This window comes from Oncorhynchus nerka, linkage group LG23, assembly GCF_034236695.1.
Source record: "Oncorhynchus nerka isolate Pitt River linkage group LG23, Oner_Uvic_2.0, whole genome shotgun sequence".
Classification (NCBI taxonomy): Eukaryota; Metazoa; Chordata; class Actinopteri; order Salmoniformes; family Salmonidae; genus Oncorhynchus; species Oncorhynchus nerka.
The window spans coordinates 2,410,580-2,432,029 of NC_088418.1; the positions used below are offsets into that span (position 1 = coordinate 2,410,580).

A 21,450-nucleotide genomic window follows, 5' to 3' on the forward strand; every position below is an offset into this window, starting at 1 on the left:
TGTCTGGCCTCCTGCCTCTGGGCTGTGTCTCTGGCTGGCCTCCTGCCTCTGGGCTGTGTCTCTGTCTGGCCTCCTGCCTCTGGGCTGTGTCTCTGTCTGGCATCCTGCCTCTGGGCTGTGTCTCTGGCTGGCCTCCTGCCTCTGGGCTGTGTCTCTGGCTGGCCTCCTGCCTCTGGGCTGTGTCTCTGGCTGGCCTCCTGCCTCTGGGCTGTGTCTCTGGCTGGCCTCCTGCCTCTGGGCTGTGTCTCTGGCTGGCCTCCTGCCTCTGGGCTGTGTCTCTGTCTGGCCTCCTGCCTCTGGGCTGTGTCTCTGGCTGGCCTCCTGCCTCTGGGCTGTGTCTCTGTCTGGCCTCCTGCCTCTGGGCTGTGTCTCTGTCTGGCCTCCTGCCTCTGGGCTGTGTCTCTGTCTGGCCTCTGGGCTGTGTCTCTGTCTGGCCTCCTGCCTCTGGGCTGTGTCTCTGTCTGGCCTCCTGCCTCTGGGCTGTGTCTCTGTCTGGCCTCCTGCCTCTGGGCTGTGTCTCTGTCTGGCCTCCTGCCTCTGGGCTGTGTCTCTGTCTGGCCTCCTGCCTCTGGGCTGTGTCTCTGTCTGGCCTCCTGCCTCTGGGCTGTGTCTCTGTCTGGCCTCCTGCCTCTGGGCTGTGTCTCTGTCTGGCCTCCTGCCTCTGGGCTGTGTCTCTGTCTGGCCTCCTGCCTCTGGGCTGTGTCTCTGTCTGGCCTCCTGCCTCTGGGCTGTGTCTCTGTCTGGCCTCCTGCCTCTGGGCTGTGTCTCTGTCTGGCCTCCTGCCTCTGGGCTGTGTCTCTGTCTGGCCTCCTGCCTCTGGGCTGTGTCTCTGTCTGGCCTCCTGCCTCTGGGCTGTGTCTCTGTCTGGCATCCTGCCTCTGGGCTGTGTCTCTGTCTGGCCTCCTGCCTCTGGGCTGTGTCTCTGTCTGGCCTCCTGCCTCTGGGCTGTGTCTCTGTCTGGCCTCCTGCCTCTGGGCTGTGTCTCTGTCTGGCCTCCTGCCTCTGGGCTGTGTCTCTGTCTGGCCTCCTGCCTCTGGGCTGTGTCTCTGTCTGGCATCCTGCCTCTGGGCTGTGTCTCTGTCTGGCCTCCTGCCTCTGGGCTGTGTCTCTGTCTGGCCTCCTGCCTCTGGGCTGTGTCTCTGTCTGGCCTCCTGCCTCTGGGCTGTGTCTCTGTCTGGCCTCCTGCCTCTGGGCTGTGTCTCTGTCTGGCATCCTGCCTCTGGGCTGTGTCTCTGTCTGGCATCCTGCCTCTGGGCTGTGTCTCTGTCTGGCATCCTGCCTCTGGGCTGTGTCTCTGTCTGGCATCCTGCCTCTGGGCTGTGTCTCTGTCTGGCATCCTGCCTCTGGGCTGTGTCTCTGTCTGGCATCCTGCCTCTGGGCTGTGTCTCTGTCTGGCATCCTACCTCTGGGTTGTGTCTCTGTCTGGCATCCTGCCTCTGGGCTGTGTCTGGCATCCTGGCTGTGTCTCTGTCTGGCATCCTGCCTCTGGGCTGTGTCTCTGTCTGGCATCCTACCTCTGGCCTGTGTCTCTGTCCGTGTTTTAATCTGTCCCAGCCAACCCCTTGGTACCTTCTCTCTCTCACTTGCACACATCTGTCTCTCTGTGTTGTTGTTGGGGCTATAACTCAACATTGCTCTCTGCTGGTCATTTAAAGCATATATATATATATATATTTTAAACCTTTATTAAACTCTGCAAGATGGTTAAGAAGAAACTCTTATTTACAATGACGCCTACCCCGGACGACGGCCTACCCCGGCCGAACTCTAACCCAGAAGACGGCCTACCCCGGCCGAACTCTAACCCGGACGACGCTGGGCCAGTTGTGCGCCACCCTATGGGACACGGCCAGATGTGATACAGTCTGGGATGGAACCAGGGTCTGTAGTGGCTTAGACCACTGTGATACAGCCTGGGATGGAACCAGGGTCTGTAGTACCTTAGACCGCTGTGATACAGCCTGGGATGGAACCAGGGTCTGTAGTGGCTTAGACCACTGTGATACAGCCTGGGATGGAACCAGGGTCTGTAGTACCTTAGACCGCTGTAATACAGCCTGGGATGGAACCAGGGTCTGTAGTACCTTAGACCGCTGTGATACAGCCTGGGATGGAACCAGGGTCTGTAGTACCTTAGACCGCTGTGATACAGCCTGGGATGGAACCAGGGTCTGTAGTGGCTTAGACCGCTGTGAAACAGCCTGGGATGGAACCAGGGTCTGTAGTGGCTTAGACCACTGTGATACAGCCTGGGATGGAACCAGGGTCTGTAGTACCTTAGACCACTGTGATACAGCCTGGGATGGAACCAGGGTCTGTAGTACCTTAGACCACTGTGATACAGCCTGGGATGGAACCAGGGTCTGTAGTACCTTAGACCACTGTGATACAGCCTGGGATGGAACCAGGGTCTGTAGTGGCTTAGACCACTGTGATACAGCCTGGGATGGAACCAGGGTCTGTAGTACCTTAGACTGCTGTAATACAGCCTGGGATGGAACCAGGGTCTGTAGTACCGCCTCTAGATGCAGTGGCTTAGACCACTGTAATAAAGCCTGGGATGGAACCAGGGTCTGTAGTACCTTAGACCACTGTAAAACAGCCTGGGATGGAACCAGGGTCTGTAGTACCTTAGACCACTGTGATACAGCCTGGGATGGAACCAGGGTCTATAGTACCTTAGACCGCTGTGATACAGCCTGGGATGGAACCAGGGTCTGTAGTGGCTTAGACCACTGTGATACAGCCTGGGATGGAACCAGGGTCTGTAGTGGCTTAGACCACTGTGATACAGCCTGGGATGGAACCAGGGTCTGTAGTGGCTTAGACCACTGTGATACAGCCTGGGATGGAACCAGGGTCTGTAGTGGCTTAGACCACTGTGATACAGCCTGGGATGGAACCAGGGTCTGTAGTACCTTAGACCACTGTGATACAGCCTGGGATGGAACCAGGGTCTGTAGTACCTTAGACTGCTGTGATACAGCCTGGGATGGAACCAGGGTCTGTAGTGGCTTAGACCGCTGTGATACAGCCTGGGATGGAACCAGGGTCTGTAGTGGCTTAGACCGCTGTGATACAGCCTGGGATGGAACCAGGGTCTGTAGTGGCTTAGACCGCTGTGATACAGCCTGGGATGGAACCAGGGTCTGTAGTGGCTTAGACTGCTGTGATACAGCCTGGGATGGAACCAGGGTCTGTAGTGGCTTAGACTGCTGTGATACAGCCTGGGATGGAACCAGGGTCTGTAGTGGCTTAGACTGCTGTGATACAGCCTGGGATGGAACCAGGGTCTGTAGTGGCTTAGACTGCTGTGATACAGCCTGGGATGGAACCAGGGTCTGTAGTGGCTTAGACCGCTGTGATACAGCCTGGGATGGAACCAGGGTCTGTAGTGGCTTAGACCACTGTGATACAGCCTGGGATGGAACCAGGGTCTGTAGTGGCTTAAACCACTGTGATACAGCCTGGGATGGAACCTGGGTCTGTAGTACCTTAGACTGCTGTGATACAGCCTGGGATGGAACCAGGGTCTGTAGTGGCTTAGACCACTGTGATACAGCCTGGGATGGAACCAGGGTCTGTAGTGGCTTAGACCACTGTGATACAGCCTGGGATGGAACCAGGGTCTGTAGTGGCTTAGACCACTGTGATACAGCCTGGGATAGAACCAGGGTCTGTAGTACCTTAGACCACTGTGATACAGCCTGGGATGGAACCAGGGTCTGTAGTACCTTAGACTGCTGTGATACAGCCTGGGATGGAACCAGGGTCTGTAGTGGCTTAGACCGCTGTGATACAGCCTGGGATGGAACCAGGGTCTGTAGTGGCTTAGACCGCTGTGATACAGCCTGGGATGGAACCAGGGTCTGTAGTGGCTTAGACCACTGTGATACAGCCTGGGATGGAACCAGGGTCTGTAGTACCTTAGACTGCTGTGATACAGCCTGGGATGGAACCAGGGTCTGTAGTGGCTTAGACTGCTGTGATACAGCCTGGGATAGAACCAGGGTCTGTAGTACCTTAGACCACTGTGATACAGCCTGGGATGGAACCAGGGTCTGTAGTACCTTAGACTGCTGTGATACAGCCTGGGATGGAACCAGGGTCTGTAGTGGCTTAGACCGCTGTGATACAGCCTGGGATGGAACCAGGGTCTGTAGTGGCTTAGACCACTGTGATACAGCCTGGGATGGAACCAGGGTCTGTAGTGGCTTAGACCACTGTGATACAGCCTGGGATGGAACCAGGGTCTGTAGTACCTTAGACTGCTGTGATAGAACCAGGGTCTGTAGTGGCTTAGACTGCTGTGATACAGCCTGGGATGGAACCAGGGTCTGTAGTGGCTTAGACTGCTGTGATACAGCCTGGGATGGAACCAGGGTCTGTAGTGGCTTAGACCACTGTGATACAGCCTGGGATGGAACCAGGGTCTGTAGTGGCTTAGACCACTGTGATACAGCCTGGGATGGAACCAGGGTCTGTAGTGGCTTAGACCACTGTGATACAGCCTGGGATGGAACCAGGGTCTGTAGTACCTTAGACTGCTGTGATACAGCCTGGGATGGAACCAGGGTCTGTAGTGGCTTAGACCACTGTGATACAGCCTGGGATGGAACCAGGGTCTGTAGTACCTTAGACTGCTGTGATACAGCCTGGGATGGAACCAGGGTCTGTAGTGGCTTAGACTGCTGTGATACAGCCTGGGATGGAACCAGGGTCTGTAGTGGCTTAGACCACTGTGATACAGCCTGGGATGGAACCAGGGTCTGTAGTGGCTTAGACCACTGTGATACAGCCTGGGATGGAACCAGGGTCTGTAGTACCTTAGACCACTGTGATACAGCCTGGGATGGAACCAGGGTCTGTAGTACCTTAGACTGCTGTGATACAGCCTGGGATGGAACCAGGGTCTGTAGTGGCTTAGACCGCTGTGATACAGCCTGGGATGGAACCAGGGTCTGTAGTGGCTTAGACCGCTGTGATACAGCCTGGGATGGAACCAGGGTCTGTAGTGGCTTAGACCGCTGTGATACAGCCTGGGATGGAACCAGGGTCTGTAGTGGCTTAGACTGCTGTGATACAGCCTGGGATGGAACCAGGGTCTGTAGTGGCTTAGACTGCTGTGATAAGCCTGGGATGGAACCAGGGTCTGTAGTGGCTTAGACTGCTGTGATACAGCCTGGGATGGAACCAGGGTCTGTAGTGGCTTAACTGCTGTGATACAGCCTGGGATGGAACCAGGGTCTGTAGTGGCTTAGACCGCTGTGATACAGCCTGGGATGGAACCAGGGTCAGTGGCTTAGACCACTGTGATACAGCCTGGGATGGAACCAGGGTCTGTAGTGGCTTAAACCACTGTGATACAGCCTGGGATGGAACCTGGGTCTGTAGTACCTAGACTGCTGTGAACAGCCTGGGATGGAACCAGGGTCTTAGTTTAGACCACTTTTCAGCCTGGGATGGAACCAGGGTCTGTAGTGGCTTAGACCACTGTGATACAGCCTGGGATGGAACCAGGGTCTGTAGTGGCTTAGACCACTGTGATACAGCCTGGGATAGAACCAGGGTCTTAGTACCTTAGACCACTGTGATACAGCCTGGGATGGAACCAGGGTCTGTAGCCTTAGACTGCTGTGATACAGCCTGGGATGGAACCAGGGTCTTAGTTCTTAGACCGCTGTGATACAGCCTGGGATGGAACCAGGGTCTGTAGTGGCTTAGACCGCTGTGATACAGCCTGGGATGGAACCAGGGTCTGTAGTGGCTTAGACCACTGTGATACAGCCTGGGATGGAACCAGGGTCTGTAGTACCTTAGACTGCTGTGATACAGCCTGGGATGGAACCAGGGTCTGTAGTGGCTTAGACTGCTGTGATACAGCCTGGGATAGAACCAGGGTCTGTAGTACCTTAGACCACTGTGATACAGCCTGGGATGGAACCAGGGTCTGTAGTACCTTAGACTGCTGTGATACAGCCTGGGATGGAACCAGGGTCTGTAGTGGCTTAGACCGCTGTGATACAGCCTGGGATGGAACCAGGGTCTGTAGTGGCTTAGACCACTGTGATACAGCCTGGGATGGAACCAGGGTCTGTAGTGGCTTAGACCACTGTGATACAGCCTGGGATGGAACCAGGGTCTGTAGTACCTTAGACTGCTGTGATAGAACCAGGGTCTGTAGTGGCTTAGACTGCTGTGATACAGCCTGGGATGGAACCAGGGTCTGTAGTGGCTTAGACTGCTGTGATACAGCCTGGGATGGAACCAGGGTCTGTAGTGGCTTAGACCACTGTGATACAGCCTGGGATGGAACCAGGGTCTGTAGTGGCTTAGACCACTGTGATACAGCCTGGGATGGAACCAGGGTCTGTAGTGGCTTAGACCACTGTGATACAGCCTGGGATGGAACCAGGGTCTGTAGTACCTTAGACTGCTGTGATACAGCCTGGGATGGAACCAGGGTCTGTAGTGGCTTAGACCACTGTGATACAGCCTGGGATGGAACCAGGGTCTGTAGTACCTTAGACTGCTGTGATACAGCCTGGGATGGAACCAGGGTCTGTAGTGGCTTAGACTGCTGTGATACAGCCTGGGATGGAACCAGGGTCTGTTAGACCACTGTGATACAGCCTGGGATGGAACCAGGGTCTGTAGTGGCTTAGACCACTGTGATACAGCCTGGGATAGAACCAGGGTCTGTAGTACCTTAGACCACTGTGATACAGCCTGGGATGGAACCAGGGTCTGTAGTGGCTTAGACTGCTGTGATACAGCCTGGGATGGAACCAGGGTCTGTAGTGGCTTAGACCACTGTGATACAGCCTGGGATGGAACCAGGGTCTGTAGTGGCTTAGACCACTGTGATACAGCCTGGGATGGGGCGGCAGGGTAGCCTAGTGGTTAGAGCGTTGGACTAGTAACCGAAAGGTTGCAAGTTCAAATCCCCGAGCTGACAAGGTACAAATCTGTCGTTCTGCCCCTGAACAGGCAGTTAACCCACTGTTCCTAGGCCGTCATTGAAAATAAGAATTTGTTCTTAACTGACTTGCCTAGTAAAATAAAGGTAAAATAAATAAAATAAATAAATGGAACCAGGGTCTGTAGTACCGCCTCTAGATGCAGTGGCTTAGACCGCTGCACCACTCGGGAGCATGACTCTGCTTCTTTCTCACTTCGATGACAGCCGACTCCACGGTAACAGATTGATGCTGATTTATTTTGATTTTCCCATAATGTCAAGCAAAGAGGCACTGAGTTTGAAGGTAGGCCTTGAAATATATCCACAGTTACACCTCCAATTGACTCAAATGATGTAAATTAGCCTATCAGAAGCTTCTAAAGCCATGACATCATTTTCTGGAATTTTCCAAGCTGGCTCAGTCAACTTAGTGTATGTAAACTTCTGACCCACTGGAATTGTGATACAGTGAATTATAAGTTAAATAATCCTTGTCATGCACAAAGTAGATGTCAAATCAAATGTTATTTGTCACTTACACATGGTTAGCAGATGATAATGGTGAGTGTAGCAAAATGCTTGTGCTTCTAGTCCCGACCGTGCAGAAATATATAATATATCCTAACCGACTTGCCAAAACTATAGTTTGTTAACAATTATTCAATATTTTTTATTGAGAAAGCATATCTTGCTTTCTGTCGACTTCTCAAGCTGTGTGGTATGGCCAGGGTGTTTTTATTGTGTAAGGTAGTGTTGTTGCTAGCATGTTGACCAGCATCCTGCGCTGGAGAACAGAGCTGTTCTCTGGGACCATGCCTTCTGGAGAACAGAGCTGTTCTCTGGGACCATGCCTTCTGGAGGACAGAGCTGTTCTCTGGGACCATGCCTTCTGGAGGACAGAGCTGTTCTCTGGGACCATGCCTTCTGGAGAACAGAGCTGTTCTCTGGGACCATGCCTTCTGGAGGACAGAGCTGTTCTCTGGGACCATGCCTTCTGGAGGACAGAGCTGTTCTCTGGGACCATGCCTTCTGGAGGACAGAGCTGTTCTCTGGGACCATGCCTTCTGGAGGACAGAGCTGTTCTCTGGGACCATGCCTTCTGGAGGACAGAGCTGTTCTCTGGGACCATGCCTTCTGGAGGACAGAGCTGTTCTCTGGGACCATGCCTTCTGGAGAACAGAGCTGTTCTCTGGGACCATGCCTTCTGGAGGACAGAGCTGTTCTCTGGGACCATGCCTTCTGGAGGACAGAGCTGTTCTCTGGGACCATGCCTTCTGGAGGACAGAGCTGTTCTCTGGGACCATGCCTTCTGGAGGACAGAGCTGTTCTCTGGGACCATGCCTTCTGGAGGACAGAGCTGTTCTCTGGGACCATGCCTTCTGGAGGACAGAGCTGTTCTCTGGGACCATGCCTTCTGGAGGACAGAGCTGTTCTCTGGGACCATGCCTTCTGGAGGACAGAGCTGTTCTCTGGGACCATGCCTTCTGGAGGACAGAGCTGTTCTCTGGGACCATGCCTTCTGGAGGACAGAGCTGTTCTCTGGGACCATGCCTTCTGGAGGACAGAGCTGTTCTCTGGGACCATGCCTTCTGGAGGACAGAGCTGTTCTCTGGGACCATGCCTTCTGGAGGACAGAGCTGTTCTCTGGGACCATGCCTTCTGGAGGACAGAGCTGTTCTCTGGGACCATGCCTTCTGGAGAACAGAGCTGTTCTCTGGGACCATGCCTTCTGGAGAACAGAGCTGTTCTCTGGGACCATGCCTTCTGGAGAACAGAGCTGTTCTCTGGGACCATGCCTTCTGGAGGACAGGGCTGTTCTCTGGGACCATGCCTTCTGGAGGACAGGGCTGTTCTCTGGGACCATGCCTTCTGGAGGACAGAGCTGTTCTCTGGGACCATGCCTTCTGGAGGACAGAGCTGTTCTCTGGGACCATGCCTTCTGGAGAACAGAGCTGTTCTCTGGGACCATGCCTTCTGGAGGACAGAGCTGTTCTCTGGGACCATGCCTTCTGGAGGACAGAGCTGTTCTCTGGGACCATGCCTTCTGGAGAACAGAGCTGTTCTCTGGGACCATGCCTTCTGGAGAACAGAGCTGTTCTCTGGGACCATGCCTTCTGGAGAACAGAGCTGTTCTCTGGGACCATGCCTTCTGGAGGACAGGGCTGTTCTCTGGGACCATGCCTTCTGGAGGACAGGGCTGTTCTCTGGGACCATGCCTTCTGGAGAACAGGGCTGTTCTCTGGGACCATGCCTTCTGGAGAACAGGGCTGTTCTCTGGGACCATGCCTTCTGGAGGACAGGGCTGTTCTCTGGGACCATGCCTTCTGGAGGACAGGGCTGTTCTCTGGGACCATGCCTTCTGGGACAGGGCTGTTCTCTGGGACCATGCCTTCTGGAGAACAGGGCTGTTCTCTGGGACCATGCCTTCTGGAGAACAGGGCTGTTCTCTGGGACCATGCCTTCTGGAGACAGGGCTGTTCTCTGGGACCATGCCTTCTGGAGGACAGGGCTGTTCTCTGGGACCATGCCTTCTGGAGAACAGGGCTGTTCTCTGGGACCATGCCTTCTGGAGGACAGGGCTGTTCTCTGGGACCATGCCTTCTGGAGGACAGGGCTGTTCTCTGGGACCATGCCTTCTGGAGGACAGGGCTGTTCTCTGGGACCATGCCTTCTGGAGGACAGGGCTGTTCTCTGGGACCATGCCTTCTGGAGGACAGGGCTGTTCTCTGGGACCATGCCTTCTGGAGGACTGGGTTGTTCTCTGGGTCCATGGCTTCTCTGGGCTGGAGGACAGGGCTGTTCTCTGGGACCATGCCTTCTCTGGGCTGGAGAACAGGGGTGTATTAATTCTTCCTGTACTGTTACAAAACATTTCTTAAACGAAATGAAACGAGGAGGGTAGCTTAGCTGAATTTGTCTCTGTCTGTCCCTCTCCCCACTAGGCTCCCGTATCGGGTCAGAGGAGGCATTCTACCTGTATGCCTCTGGTCCAGACCTCACGTCTATCATGCCCTGTAAGTACGGTAAGCCCAGTGGGACCTTCTCCAAGTACGTCACCACGGACGGCTTGAAGTGTGACACTGTCAGAGAGCTAATGATGAAGAACAAGGATGTGGACACAGCAGCTCTCATAGTAAGTCTGAGTCCCTCTTTCTGCTAATAATTCACACACTATAGGAGTGTCTGTGTGGTGTATTTATTATACTATATCTCTATGTTTCTATAGGAGTGTGTGTGGTGTATCTATGATACTATATCTATGTTTCTACAGGAGTGTCTGTGTGGTGTATCTATGATACTATATCTATGTTTCTACAGGAGTGTCTGTGTGGTGTATCTATGATACTATATCTATGTTTCTACAGGAGTGTCTGTGTGGTGTATCTATGATACTATATCTCTATGTTTCTATAGGAGTGTCTGTGTGGTGTATCTATGATACTATATCTCTATGTTTCTATAGGAGTGTCTGTGTGGTGTATCTATGATACTATATCTATAGGAAATCTATGTCTGTGTGGTGTATCTATGATACTATATCTCTATGTTTCTATAGGAGTGTCTGTGTGGTGTATCTATGATACTATATCTCTATGTTTCTATAGGAGTGTATCTATGATACTATATCTCTATGTTTCTATAGGAGTGTATCTATGATACTATATCTCTATGTTTCTACAGGAGTGTCTGTGTGGTGTATCTATGATACTATTTCTATAGGAAATCTATGTCTGTGTGGTGTATCTATGATACTATATCTCTATGTTTCTATAGGAGTGTATCTGATACTATATCTCTATGTGGTGTATCTATGATACTATATCTCTATGTTTCTATAGGATATCTATGATACTATATCTCTATGTTTCTATAGGAGTGTCTGTGTGGTGTATCTATGATACTATATCTCTATGTTTCTATAGGAGTGTCTGTGTGGTGTATCTATGATGCTATATCTCTCTGTTTCTACAGGAGTGTCTGGCAGTAGTGTACGCCCCCAGCAGCCCCAGGGTGTATACCATCTATGAGCCAGTGATCCGTCTGAAGGGTCAAGCTAAGCCCATGGTGTCTCAGAGACCCTTCAGCTCTAGAGAGGTCCAGTCTGCGGTGCTGGAGACACACATCCTCAGGACCATGCTGCCTGCAGAACCACAGGGCCTGCAGAACGTCCTCCACAAGATAGGAGGAACCGGGTCCTTCCTATTCCTCTTTGCACGGGTACGACATAGTCTACATACTATTGATAGGAGGAACCGGGTAGGACATAGTCTACATACTATTGATAGGAGGAACCGGGTCCTTCTTATTCCTCTTTGCACGGGTAGGACATAGTCTACATACTATTGATAGGAGGAACCGGGTAGGACATAGTCTACATACTATTGATAGGAGGAACCGGGTAGGACATAGTCTACATACTATTGATAGGAGGAACCGGGTAGGACATAGTCTACATACTATTGATAGGAGGAACCGGGTCCTTCTTATTCCTCTTTGCACGGGTACGACATAGTCTACATACTATTGATAGGAGGAACCGGGTAGGACATAGTCTACATACTATTGATAGGAGGAACCGGGTAGGACATAGTCTACATACTATTGATAGGAGGAACCGGGTAGGACATAGTCTACATACTATTGATAGGAGGAACCGGGTAGGACATAGTCTACATACTATTGATAGGAGGAACCGGGTAGGACATAGTCTACATACTATTGATAGGAGGAACCGGGTAGGACATAGTCTACATACTATTGATAGGAGGAACCGGGTAGGACATAGTCTACATACTATTGATAGGAGGAACCGGGTACGACATAGTCTACATACTATTGATAGGAGGAACCGGGTAGGACATAGTCTACATACTATTGATAGGAGGAACCGGGTCCTTCTTATTCCTCTTTGGGTCTATTGATGATGTTAGTCTCGCTGCTGGTTTCATTTGGATGTGGAAGGCCTCGAAAGCTTTTTTCTGTATTTTTGTGAGGAAGCTTCTTCAACTTAACTGTCATGACATTTCTACACAAGACAGGCTGGATTCACTGTGCTCTTATTAAGCCAATCTCTCTGTCTCTGTTATATAATGTCCCTCCCCTCCCTCTCTCTCTCTCTCTCTCTCTCTCTCTCGAGTGTGTGTGTGTGTGTGTGTGTGTGTGTGTGTGTGTGTGTGTGTGTGTGTGTGTGTGTGTGTGTGTGTGTGTGTGTGTGTGTGTGTGTGTGTGTGTGTGTGTGTGTTTCCAGGTGGTGGAGCTAAGTGACAGCGAGCAGACCCAGGCCCTAGCCCTCCAGGTACACCGATAACCTTATTAAATCAGTGGTTCTCAGATGTCTCCTCTGGCACCTCCAGACGTTTCACAATTCTGAACTGACTCAACCTGATTCACCTTGTCCAGGGCTTGATGATTAGTTGACAGGTGGAATCAGGTGCTGGAATAGAACACATACCTGGATCAACAGGAGGTCTCAGAGGAGAGGTTTGAGACCCACTGGGTTAAATTACTGTCTGGCTAGCAGGTTAACACAACACGTGTGCCGATGTGAATGCATTGTTTTATACAATATTTGATCTTGAATGAAAGTTCCCCTTTACCAAGGTGGATAAGTTTTGGCGTGCTACTGGCACCCCAGTGAGTAGTAACGTGGCGTGCTACTGGGAGCCCAGTGAGTTGTGGCGTGCTACTGGGACCCCAGTGAGTTGTGGCGTGCTACTGGGACCCCAGTGAGTTGTGGCGTGCTACTGGGAGCCCAGTGAGTTGTGGCGTGCTACTGGGACCCCAGTGAGTTGTAACGTGCTACTGGCACCCCAGTGAGTTGTAACGTGGCGTGCTACTGGGACCCCAGTGAGTTGTGGCGTGCTACTGGCACCCCAGTGAGTTGTAATGTGGCGTGCTACTGGGACCCCAGTGAGTTGTGGCGTGCTACTGGGAGCCCAGTGAGTTGTGGCGTGCTACTGGGAGCCCAGTGAGTTGTGGCGTGCTACTGGGACCCCAGTGAGTTGTGGCGTGCTACTGGGAGCCCAGTGAGTTGTAACGTGCTACTGGGACCCCAGTGAGTTTGTGGCGTGCTACTGGGACCCCAGTGAGTTGTAACGTGGCGTGCTACTGGGTCCCCAGTGAGTTGTGGCGTGCTACTGGGACCCCAGTGAGTTGTGGCGTGCTACTGGGACCCCAGTGAGTTGTGGCGTGCTACTGGGAGCCCAGTGAGTTGTAACGTGCTACTGGGACCCCAGTGAGTTTGTGGCGTGCTACTGGGACCCCAGTGAGTTGTAACGTGGCGTGCTACTGGGTCCCCAGTGAGTTGTGGCGTGCTACTGGGACCCCAGTGAGTTGTGGCGTGCTACTGGGACCCCAGTGAGTTGTGGCGTGCTACTGGGACCCCAGTGAGTTGTGGCGTGCTACTGGCACCCCAGTGAGTTGTGGCGTGCTACTGGGACCCCAGTAAGTTGTAACGTGGCGTGCTACTGGGACCTCAGTGAGTTGTAACGTGGCGTGCTACTGGGACCTCAGTGAGTTGTAACGTGGCGTGCTACTGGGTCCCCAGTGAGTAGTAACGTGGCGTGCTACTGGGACCTCAGTGAGTTGTGGCGTGCTACTGGGAGCCCAGTGAGTTGTGGCGTGCTACTGGGAGCCCAGTGAGTTGTAACGTGCTACTGGGAGCCCAGTGAGTTGTAACGTGCTACTGGGACCCCAGTGAGTTGTGGCGTGCTACTGGGACCCCAGTGAGTTGTAACGTGGCGTGCTACTGGGACCCCAGTGAGTTGTGGCGTGCTACTGGCACCCCAGTGAGTTGTGGCGTGCTACTGGGACCCCAGTAAGTTGTAACGTGGCGTGCTACTGGGACCTCAGTGAGTTGTAACGTGGCGTGCTACTGGGTCCCCAGTGAGTAGTAACGTGGCGTGCTACTGGGACCTCAGTGAGTTGTGGCGTGCTACTGGGAGCCCAGTGAGTTGTGGCGTGCTACTGGGAGCCCAGTGAGTTGTAACGTGCTACTGGGAGCCCAGTGAGTTGTAACGTGCTACTGGGACCCCAGTGAGTTGTGGCGTGCTACTGGGACCCCAGTGAGTTGTAACGTGGCGTGCTACTGGGACCCCAGTGAGTTGTAACGTGGCGTGCTACTGGGACCCCAGTGAGTTGTGGCGTGCTACTGGGACCCCAGTGAGTTGTGGCGTGCTACTGGGACCCCAGTGAGTTGTGGCGTGCTACTGGGACCCCAGTGAGTTGTAACGTGGCGTGCTACTGGGACCCCAGTGAGTTGTGGCGTGCTACTGGGACCCCAGTGAGTTGTGGCGTGCTACTGGGAGCCCAGTGAGTTGTGGCGTGCTACTGGGAGCCCAGTGAGTTGTAACGTGGCGTGCTACTGGGACCCCAGTGAGTTGTAACGTGGCGTGCTACTGGGAGCCCAGTGAGTTGTAACGTGGCGTGCTACTGGGACACCAGTGAGTTGTAACGTGGCGTGCTACTGGGACCCCAGTGAGTTGTAACGTGGCGTACTACTGGGACCCCAGTGAGTTGTGGCGTGGCGTGCTACTGGGACCCCAGTGAGTTGTAACGTGGCGTGCTACTGGGACCCCAGTGAGTTGTAACGTGGCGTGCTACTGGGACCCCAGTGAGTTGTAACGTGGCGTGCTACTGGGACCCCAGTGAGTTGTAACGTGGCGTGCTACTGGGACCCCAGTGAGTTGTGGCGTGGCGTGCTACTGGGACCCCAGTGAGTTGTGGCGTGCTACTGGGACCCCAGTGAGTTGTAACGTGGCGTGCTACTGGGACCCCAGTGAGTTGTAACGTGGCGTGCTACTGGGACCCCAGTGAGTTGTGGCGTGCTACTGGGACCCCAGTGAGTTGTGGCGTGCTACTGGGACCCCAGTGAGTTGTGGCGTGCTACTGGGACCCCAGTGAGTTGTGGCGTGCTACTGGGACCCCAGTGAGTTGTGGCGTGCTACTGGGACCCCAGTGAGTTGTGGCGTGCTACTGGGACCCCAGTGAGTTGTGGCGTGCTACTGGGACCCCAGTGAGTTGTGGCGTGCTACTGGGACCCCAGTGAGTTGTGGCGTGCTACTGGGACCCCAGTGAGTTGTGGCGTGCTACTGGGACCCCAGTGAGTTGTGGCGTGCTACTGGGACCCCAGTGAGTTGTGGCGTGCTACTGGCACCCCAGTGAGTTGTAACGTGGCGTGCTACTGGGAGCCCAGTGAGTTGTAACGTGGCGTGTTACTGGGTCCCCAGTGAGTAGTAACGTGGCGTGTTGCTGGGTCCCCAGTGAGTAGTAACGTGGCGTGCTGCTGGGTCCCCAGTGAGTAGTAACGTGGCGTGCTGCTGGGACCCCAGTGAGTTGTAACGTGGCGTGCTACTGGGACCCCAGTGAGTTGTGGCGTGCTACTGGGACCTCAGTGAGTTGTGGCGTGCTACTGGGACCCCAGTGAGTTGTGGCGTGCTACTGGGACCCCAGTGAGTTGTGGCGTGCTACTGGGACCCCAGTGAGTTGTAACGTGCTACTGGGACCCCAGTGAGTTGTAACGTGCTACTGGGACCCCAGTGAGTTGTAACGTGCTACTGGGACCCCAGTGAGTTGAAACGCGGCGTGCTACTGGGACCCCAGTGAGTTGAAACGCGGCGTGCTACTGGCCCCCCAGTGAGTTGAAACGCGGCGTGCTACTGGCCCCCCAGTGAGTTGAAACGCGGCGTGCTACTGGCCCCCCAGTAATAATATGTGATTCTATGTCCATTCTAGAGTTGTAACATGTGATTCTATGTCCAGGTGCTACTCTCTCTGGCCAAGTACAACCAGCACCGTATCAATGAGATGGACTGTTACCACGGTTACTCCATGATACACCAGGTCCTCATCAAGTCCAAGTGCATCGTGGGATACCATATTCTCAAGGTGAGTCATGTGACCAGGCATATGATGAGTCCTTGTATTGGTTTTTGTTGTTGTTGGTTCTGTTGATGCTCTGAATCCCCATGGTTCAGTTTCATATCATCTAGTCCTCCTTGGTTCTGTTGATGCTCTGAATCCCCATGGTTCAGTTTCATATCATCTAGTCCTTGGTTCTGTTGATGCTCTGAATCACCATGGTTCAGTTTCATATCATCTAGTCCTCCTTGGTTCTGTTGATGCTCTGAATCCCCATGGTTCAGTTTCATATCATCTAGTCCTCCTTGGTTCTGTTGATGCTCTGAATCCCCATGGTTCAGTTTCATATCATCTAGTCCTCCTTGGTTCTGTTGATGCTCTGAATCCCCATGGTTCAGTTTCATATCATCTAGTCCTCCTTGGTTCTGTTGATGCTCTGAATCCCCATGGTTCAGTTTCATATCATCTAGTCCTCCTTGGTTCTGTTGATGCTCTGAATCCCCATGGTTCAGTTTCATATCATCTAGTCCTCCTTGGTTCTGTTGATGTTCTGAATCCCCATGGTTCAGTTTCATATCATCTAGTCCTCCTTGGTTCTGTTGATGTTCTGAATCCCCATGGTTCAGTTTCATATCATCTAGTCCTCCTTGGTTCTGTTGATGCTCTGAATCCCCATGGTTCAGTTTCATTCCATCTCGTCTGCTTTGGGCCTCAACTATCTGATATACGTGTGCAGTGAGTTGCTACTACTGCAGCTGTGATATCCAATGGTTTTCTCTGCTGAGAGGCAGTGTACTGATTTTCCTGTCTGTTACCTGAGCTGAGTAATGACATCAATGTCTGTTGGTCTGCCTGCCTGTCGGTCTGCCTGCCTGTCGGTCTGCCTGCCTGTCGGTCTGCCTGCCTGTCGGTCTGCCTGCCTGTCGGTCTGCCTGTCGGTCTGCCTGCCTGCCTGCCTGTCGGTCGGTCTGCCTGCCTGTCGGTCTGCCTGCCTGTCTGCCGGTCTGCCTGCCTGCCGGTCTGCCTGCCTGTCGGTCTGCCTGCCTGTCGGTCTGCCTGCCTGTCTGCCTGCCTGCCTGCCTGCCGGTCTGCCTGCCCAACTGTGCTGGGTGAAACCATCAATGCTGTCTGTATTCCTCCTGTGTTTCTGTGTGTAGGACATTGTGAAAACAGAAGTGGTGAAGTATTGCCACTGCAGTAGACCTTATAAATGGACCTGGCTGTGGCCTGTGTCTCAGGACCTGGCTGTGGCCTGTGTCTCAGGACCTGGCTGTGGCCTGTGTCTCAGGACCTGGCTGTGGCCTGTGTCTCAGGACCTGGCTGTGGCCTGTGTCTCAGGACCTGGCTGTGGCCTGTGTCTCAGGACCTGGCTGTGGACCTGGCTGTGCCTGTGTCTCAGGACCTGGCTGTGGCCTGTGTCTCAGGACCTGGCTGTGGCCTGTGTCTCAGGACCTGGCTGTGGCCTGTGTCTCAGGACCTGGCTGTGGCCTGTGTCTCAGGACCTGGCTGTGGCCTGTGTCTCAGGACCTGGCTGTGGCCTGTGTCTCAGGACCTGGCTGTGGCCTGTGTCTCAGGAGAATAGAAAGGCCAGTAGTGTTGAGACAGATTGAGTTTGGACTTGAAATACAGAGCATTCTGAAAGTATTCAGACCCCTTGACTTTTCCCACATTTTGTTACGTTACAGCCTTATTCCAAAATTGATTAAATCGTTTTCCCCCCTCATTAATCTACACACAATACCCCATAATGACATCACAATACCCCATAATGACATCACAATACCCCATAATGACATCACAATACCCCATAATGACATCACAATACCCCATAATGACATCACAAAACCCCTAAATATCACATAAGTATTCAGACCCTCTACTCAGTAAAAACAGGTTTTGGGAAATGTTTGAGTCTTCTTGGGTAAAAACTGAAATATCAGATTTACATAAGTATTCAGACCCTCTACTCAGTACTTTGTTGAAGCACCTTGGGCAGTGATTACAGTCTTGAGTCTTCTTGGGTATGATGCTACAAGCTTGGCACACCTGTATTTGGGGAGTTTCTCCCATTGTTCTCTGCAGATCCTCTCAAGCTCTGTCAGGTTGGATGGTGAGTGTCGCTGCACAGCTATTTTCAGGTCTCCAGAGGTGTTTGATCTGGTTCAAGTCCGGGCTCTGGCTGGGTCACTCAGGGACCATGAGACTTGCCCCGAAGACACTCCTGCGTGGTCTTGACTGTGTGTTTCGGGTCGTTGTCCTGTTTGAAGGTAAACCTTCACCCCAGTCTGAGGTCCTGAGCGCTCTGGAACAGGTTTTCATCAAGGATATCTTTGTACTTTGCTTCGTGGGTAGGTTGGCACACATGCTAAGTCATCTAGGTTGTGGTTACTGTAAAGCACTGGGAAGGTTGGCACACAAATCAAATCAAGTTTTATTGGTCACAGACACATATTTAACAGATGTTATTGGTCCATATTTAGCAGATGTGATTGGTCCATACACATATTTAGCAGATGTTATTGGTCCATACACATATTTAACAGATGTTATTGGTCCATATTTAGCAGATGTTATTGGTCCATATTTAACAGATGTTATTGGTCCATACAAATATTTAACAGATGTTATTGGTCCATATTTAACAGGTGTTATTGGTCCATATTTAACAGATGTTATTGGTCCATACACATATTTAACAGATGTTATTGGTCCATACACATATTTAACAGATGTTATTGGTCCATATTTAACAGATGTTATTGGTCCATATTTAACAGATGTTATTGGTCCATACACATATTTATCAGATGTTATTGGTCCATATTTAACAGATGTTATTGGTCCATATTTATCAGATGTTATTGGTCCATATTTAACAGATGTTATTGGTCCATATTTAACAGATGTTATTGGTCCATATTTAACAGATGTTATGTTATTGGTCCATATTTAACAGATGTTATTGGTCCATATTTAACAGATGTTATTGGTCCATATTTAACAGATGTTATTGGTCCATATTTGTTATTGGTCCATACACATATTTAACAGATGTTATTGGTCCATATTTAACAGATGTTATTGGTCCATTTACAGATGCAGATGTTATTGGTCCATACACATATTTAACAGATGTTATTGGTCCATATTTAACAGATGTTATTGGTCCATATTTAGATGATGTCCATATTTTATTGGTCCATATTTAACAGATGTTATTGGTCCATACACATATTTAACAGATGTTATTGGTCCATATTTAACAGATGTTATTGGTCCATATTTAGCAGATGTTATTGGTCCATACACATATTTAACAGATGTTATTGGTCCATATTTAACAGATGTTATTGGTCCATATTTAACAGATGTTATTGGTCCATACACATATTTAGCAGATGTTATTGGTCCATATTTAACAGATGTTATTGGTCCATACACATATTTAGCAGATGTTATTGGTCCATATTTAACAGATGTTATTGGTCCATACAAATATTTAACAGATGTTATTGGTCCATATTTAACAGATGTGATTGGTCCATACATATTTAACATATTTATTGGCATATTTAGATGTTATTGGTCCATATTTAACAGATGTTATTGGTCCATATTTAACAGATGTTATTGGTCCATATTTAACAGATGTTATTGGTCCATATTTAGCAGATGTTATTGGTCCATACACATATTTAACAGATGTTATTGGTCCATATTTAACAGATGTGATTGGTCCATACACATATTTAGCAGATGTTATTGGTCCATATTTAACAGATGTTATTGGTCCATATTTAGCAGATGTTATTGGTCCATACACATATTTAACAGATGTTATTGGTCCATATTTAACAGATGTTATTGGTCCATATTTAACAGATGTTATTGGTCCATACACATATTTATCAGATGTTATTGGTCCATATTTATCAGATGTTATTGGTCCATATTTAACAGATGTTATTGGTCCATATTTAACAGATGTTATTGGTCCATATTTAACAGATGTTATTGGTCCATATTTAACAGATGTTATTGGTCCATACACATATTTAACAGATGTTATTGGTCCATATTTAACAGATGTTATTGGTCCATATTTAGCAGATGTTATTGGTCCATACACATATTTAACAGATGTTATTGGTCCATATTTATCAGATGTTATTGGTCCATATTTAGCAGATGTTATTGGTCCATACACATATTTAACAGGTGTTATTGGTCCATATTTAACAGATGTTATTGGTCCATATTTAACAGATGTTATTGGTCCATATTTAACAGATGTTATTGGTCCATATTTAACAGATGTTATTGGTCCATACACATATTTAACAGATGTTATTGGTCCATATTTAACAGATGTTATTGGTCCATACACATATTTAACAGATGTTATTGGTCCATACACATATTTAACAGATGTTATTGGTCCATATTTAGCAGATGTTATTGGTCCATATTTAACAGATGTTATTGGTCCATATTTAACAGATGTTCCATATTTAACAGATGTTATTGGTCCATACACATATTTAACAGATGTTATTGGTCCATATTTAACAGATGTTATTGGTCCATATTTAACAGATGTTATTGGTCCATATTTAACAGATGTTATTGTCCATCCATATTTATCAGATGTTATTGGTCCATATTTAACAGATGTTATTGTCCATATTTCCATATTTCCATATTTACAGAGATGTCCATATTTATTGGTCCATATTTAACAGATGTTATTGGTCACATACACATATTTAACAGATGTTATTGGTCACATACACATATTTAACAGATGTTATTGGTCCATATTTAACAGATGTTATTGGTCCATACACATATTTAACAGATGTTATTGGTCCATATTTATCAGATGTTATTGGTCCATATTTAACAGATGTTATTGGTCCATATTTAACAGATGTTATTGGTCCATATTTAACAGATGTTATTGGTCCATATTTATCAGATGTTATTGGTCCATATTTAACAGATGTTATTGGTCCATATTTAACAGATGTTATTGGTCCATATTTAACAGATGTTATTGGTCCATACACATATTTAACAGATGTTATTGGTCCATATTTAGCAGATGTTATTGGTCCATACACATATTTAACAGATGTTATTGGTCCATACACATGTTTAGCAGATGTTATTGCGGGTGTAGTGAAATGCTTGTGTTCCTAGCTCCAACAGTGCAGTAATATAAAAGTAATATAAAATATTTGAATTAAGAAATATATAAATATTAGATTGAGATGTCGGAGTGGCATTGACTAAATACAGTAGGATAGAATACAGTATATACATATGAGATGAGTAAAGCATTGACTAAATACAGTAGGATAGAATACAGTATATACATATGAGATGAGTAAAGCAGTATGGAAACATGATTAAAGTGACTAGTTAGTAAATACAGTAGGATAGAATACAGTATATACATATGAGATGAGTAAAGCAGTATGTAAACATGATTAAAGTGACTAGTTAGTAAATACAGTAGAATAGGATACAGTATTTTCATATGAGATGAGTAGCAGTATGGAAACATGATTAAAGTGACCAGTGATTCCATGTCTATGTATATAGGGCAGCAGCATCTAAGGTGCAGG

The 21,450-nt window shown here is 49.6% G+C and overlaps 1 protein-coding gene across 1 annotated transcript in view; it reads left to right on the plus strand.

The window, feature by feature from the left end:
• Positions 1-21,450, plus strand: part of lyst (lysosomal trafficking regulator) — a 280,835-nt gene that overhangs the window by 140,671 nt on the left and 118,714 nt on the right. Inside the window, 4 exon segments of the mRNA XM_065008440.1 lie at positions 9,904-10,094; positions 10,934-11,179; positions 12,210-12,257; positions 15,722-15,847. Of these exon segments, the coding sequence (XP_064864512.1) occupies positions 9,904-10,094; positions 10,934-11,179; positions 12,210-12,257; positions 15,722-15,847 (611 nt within the window).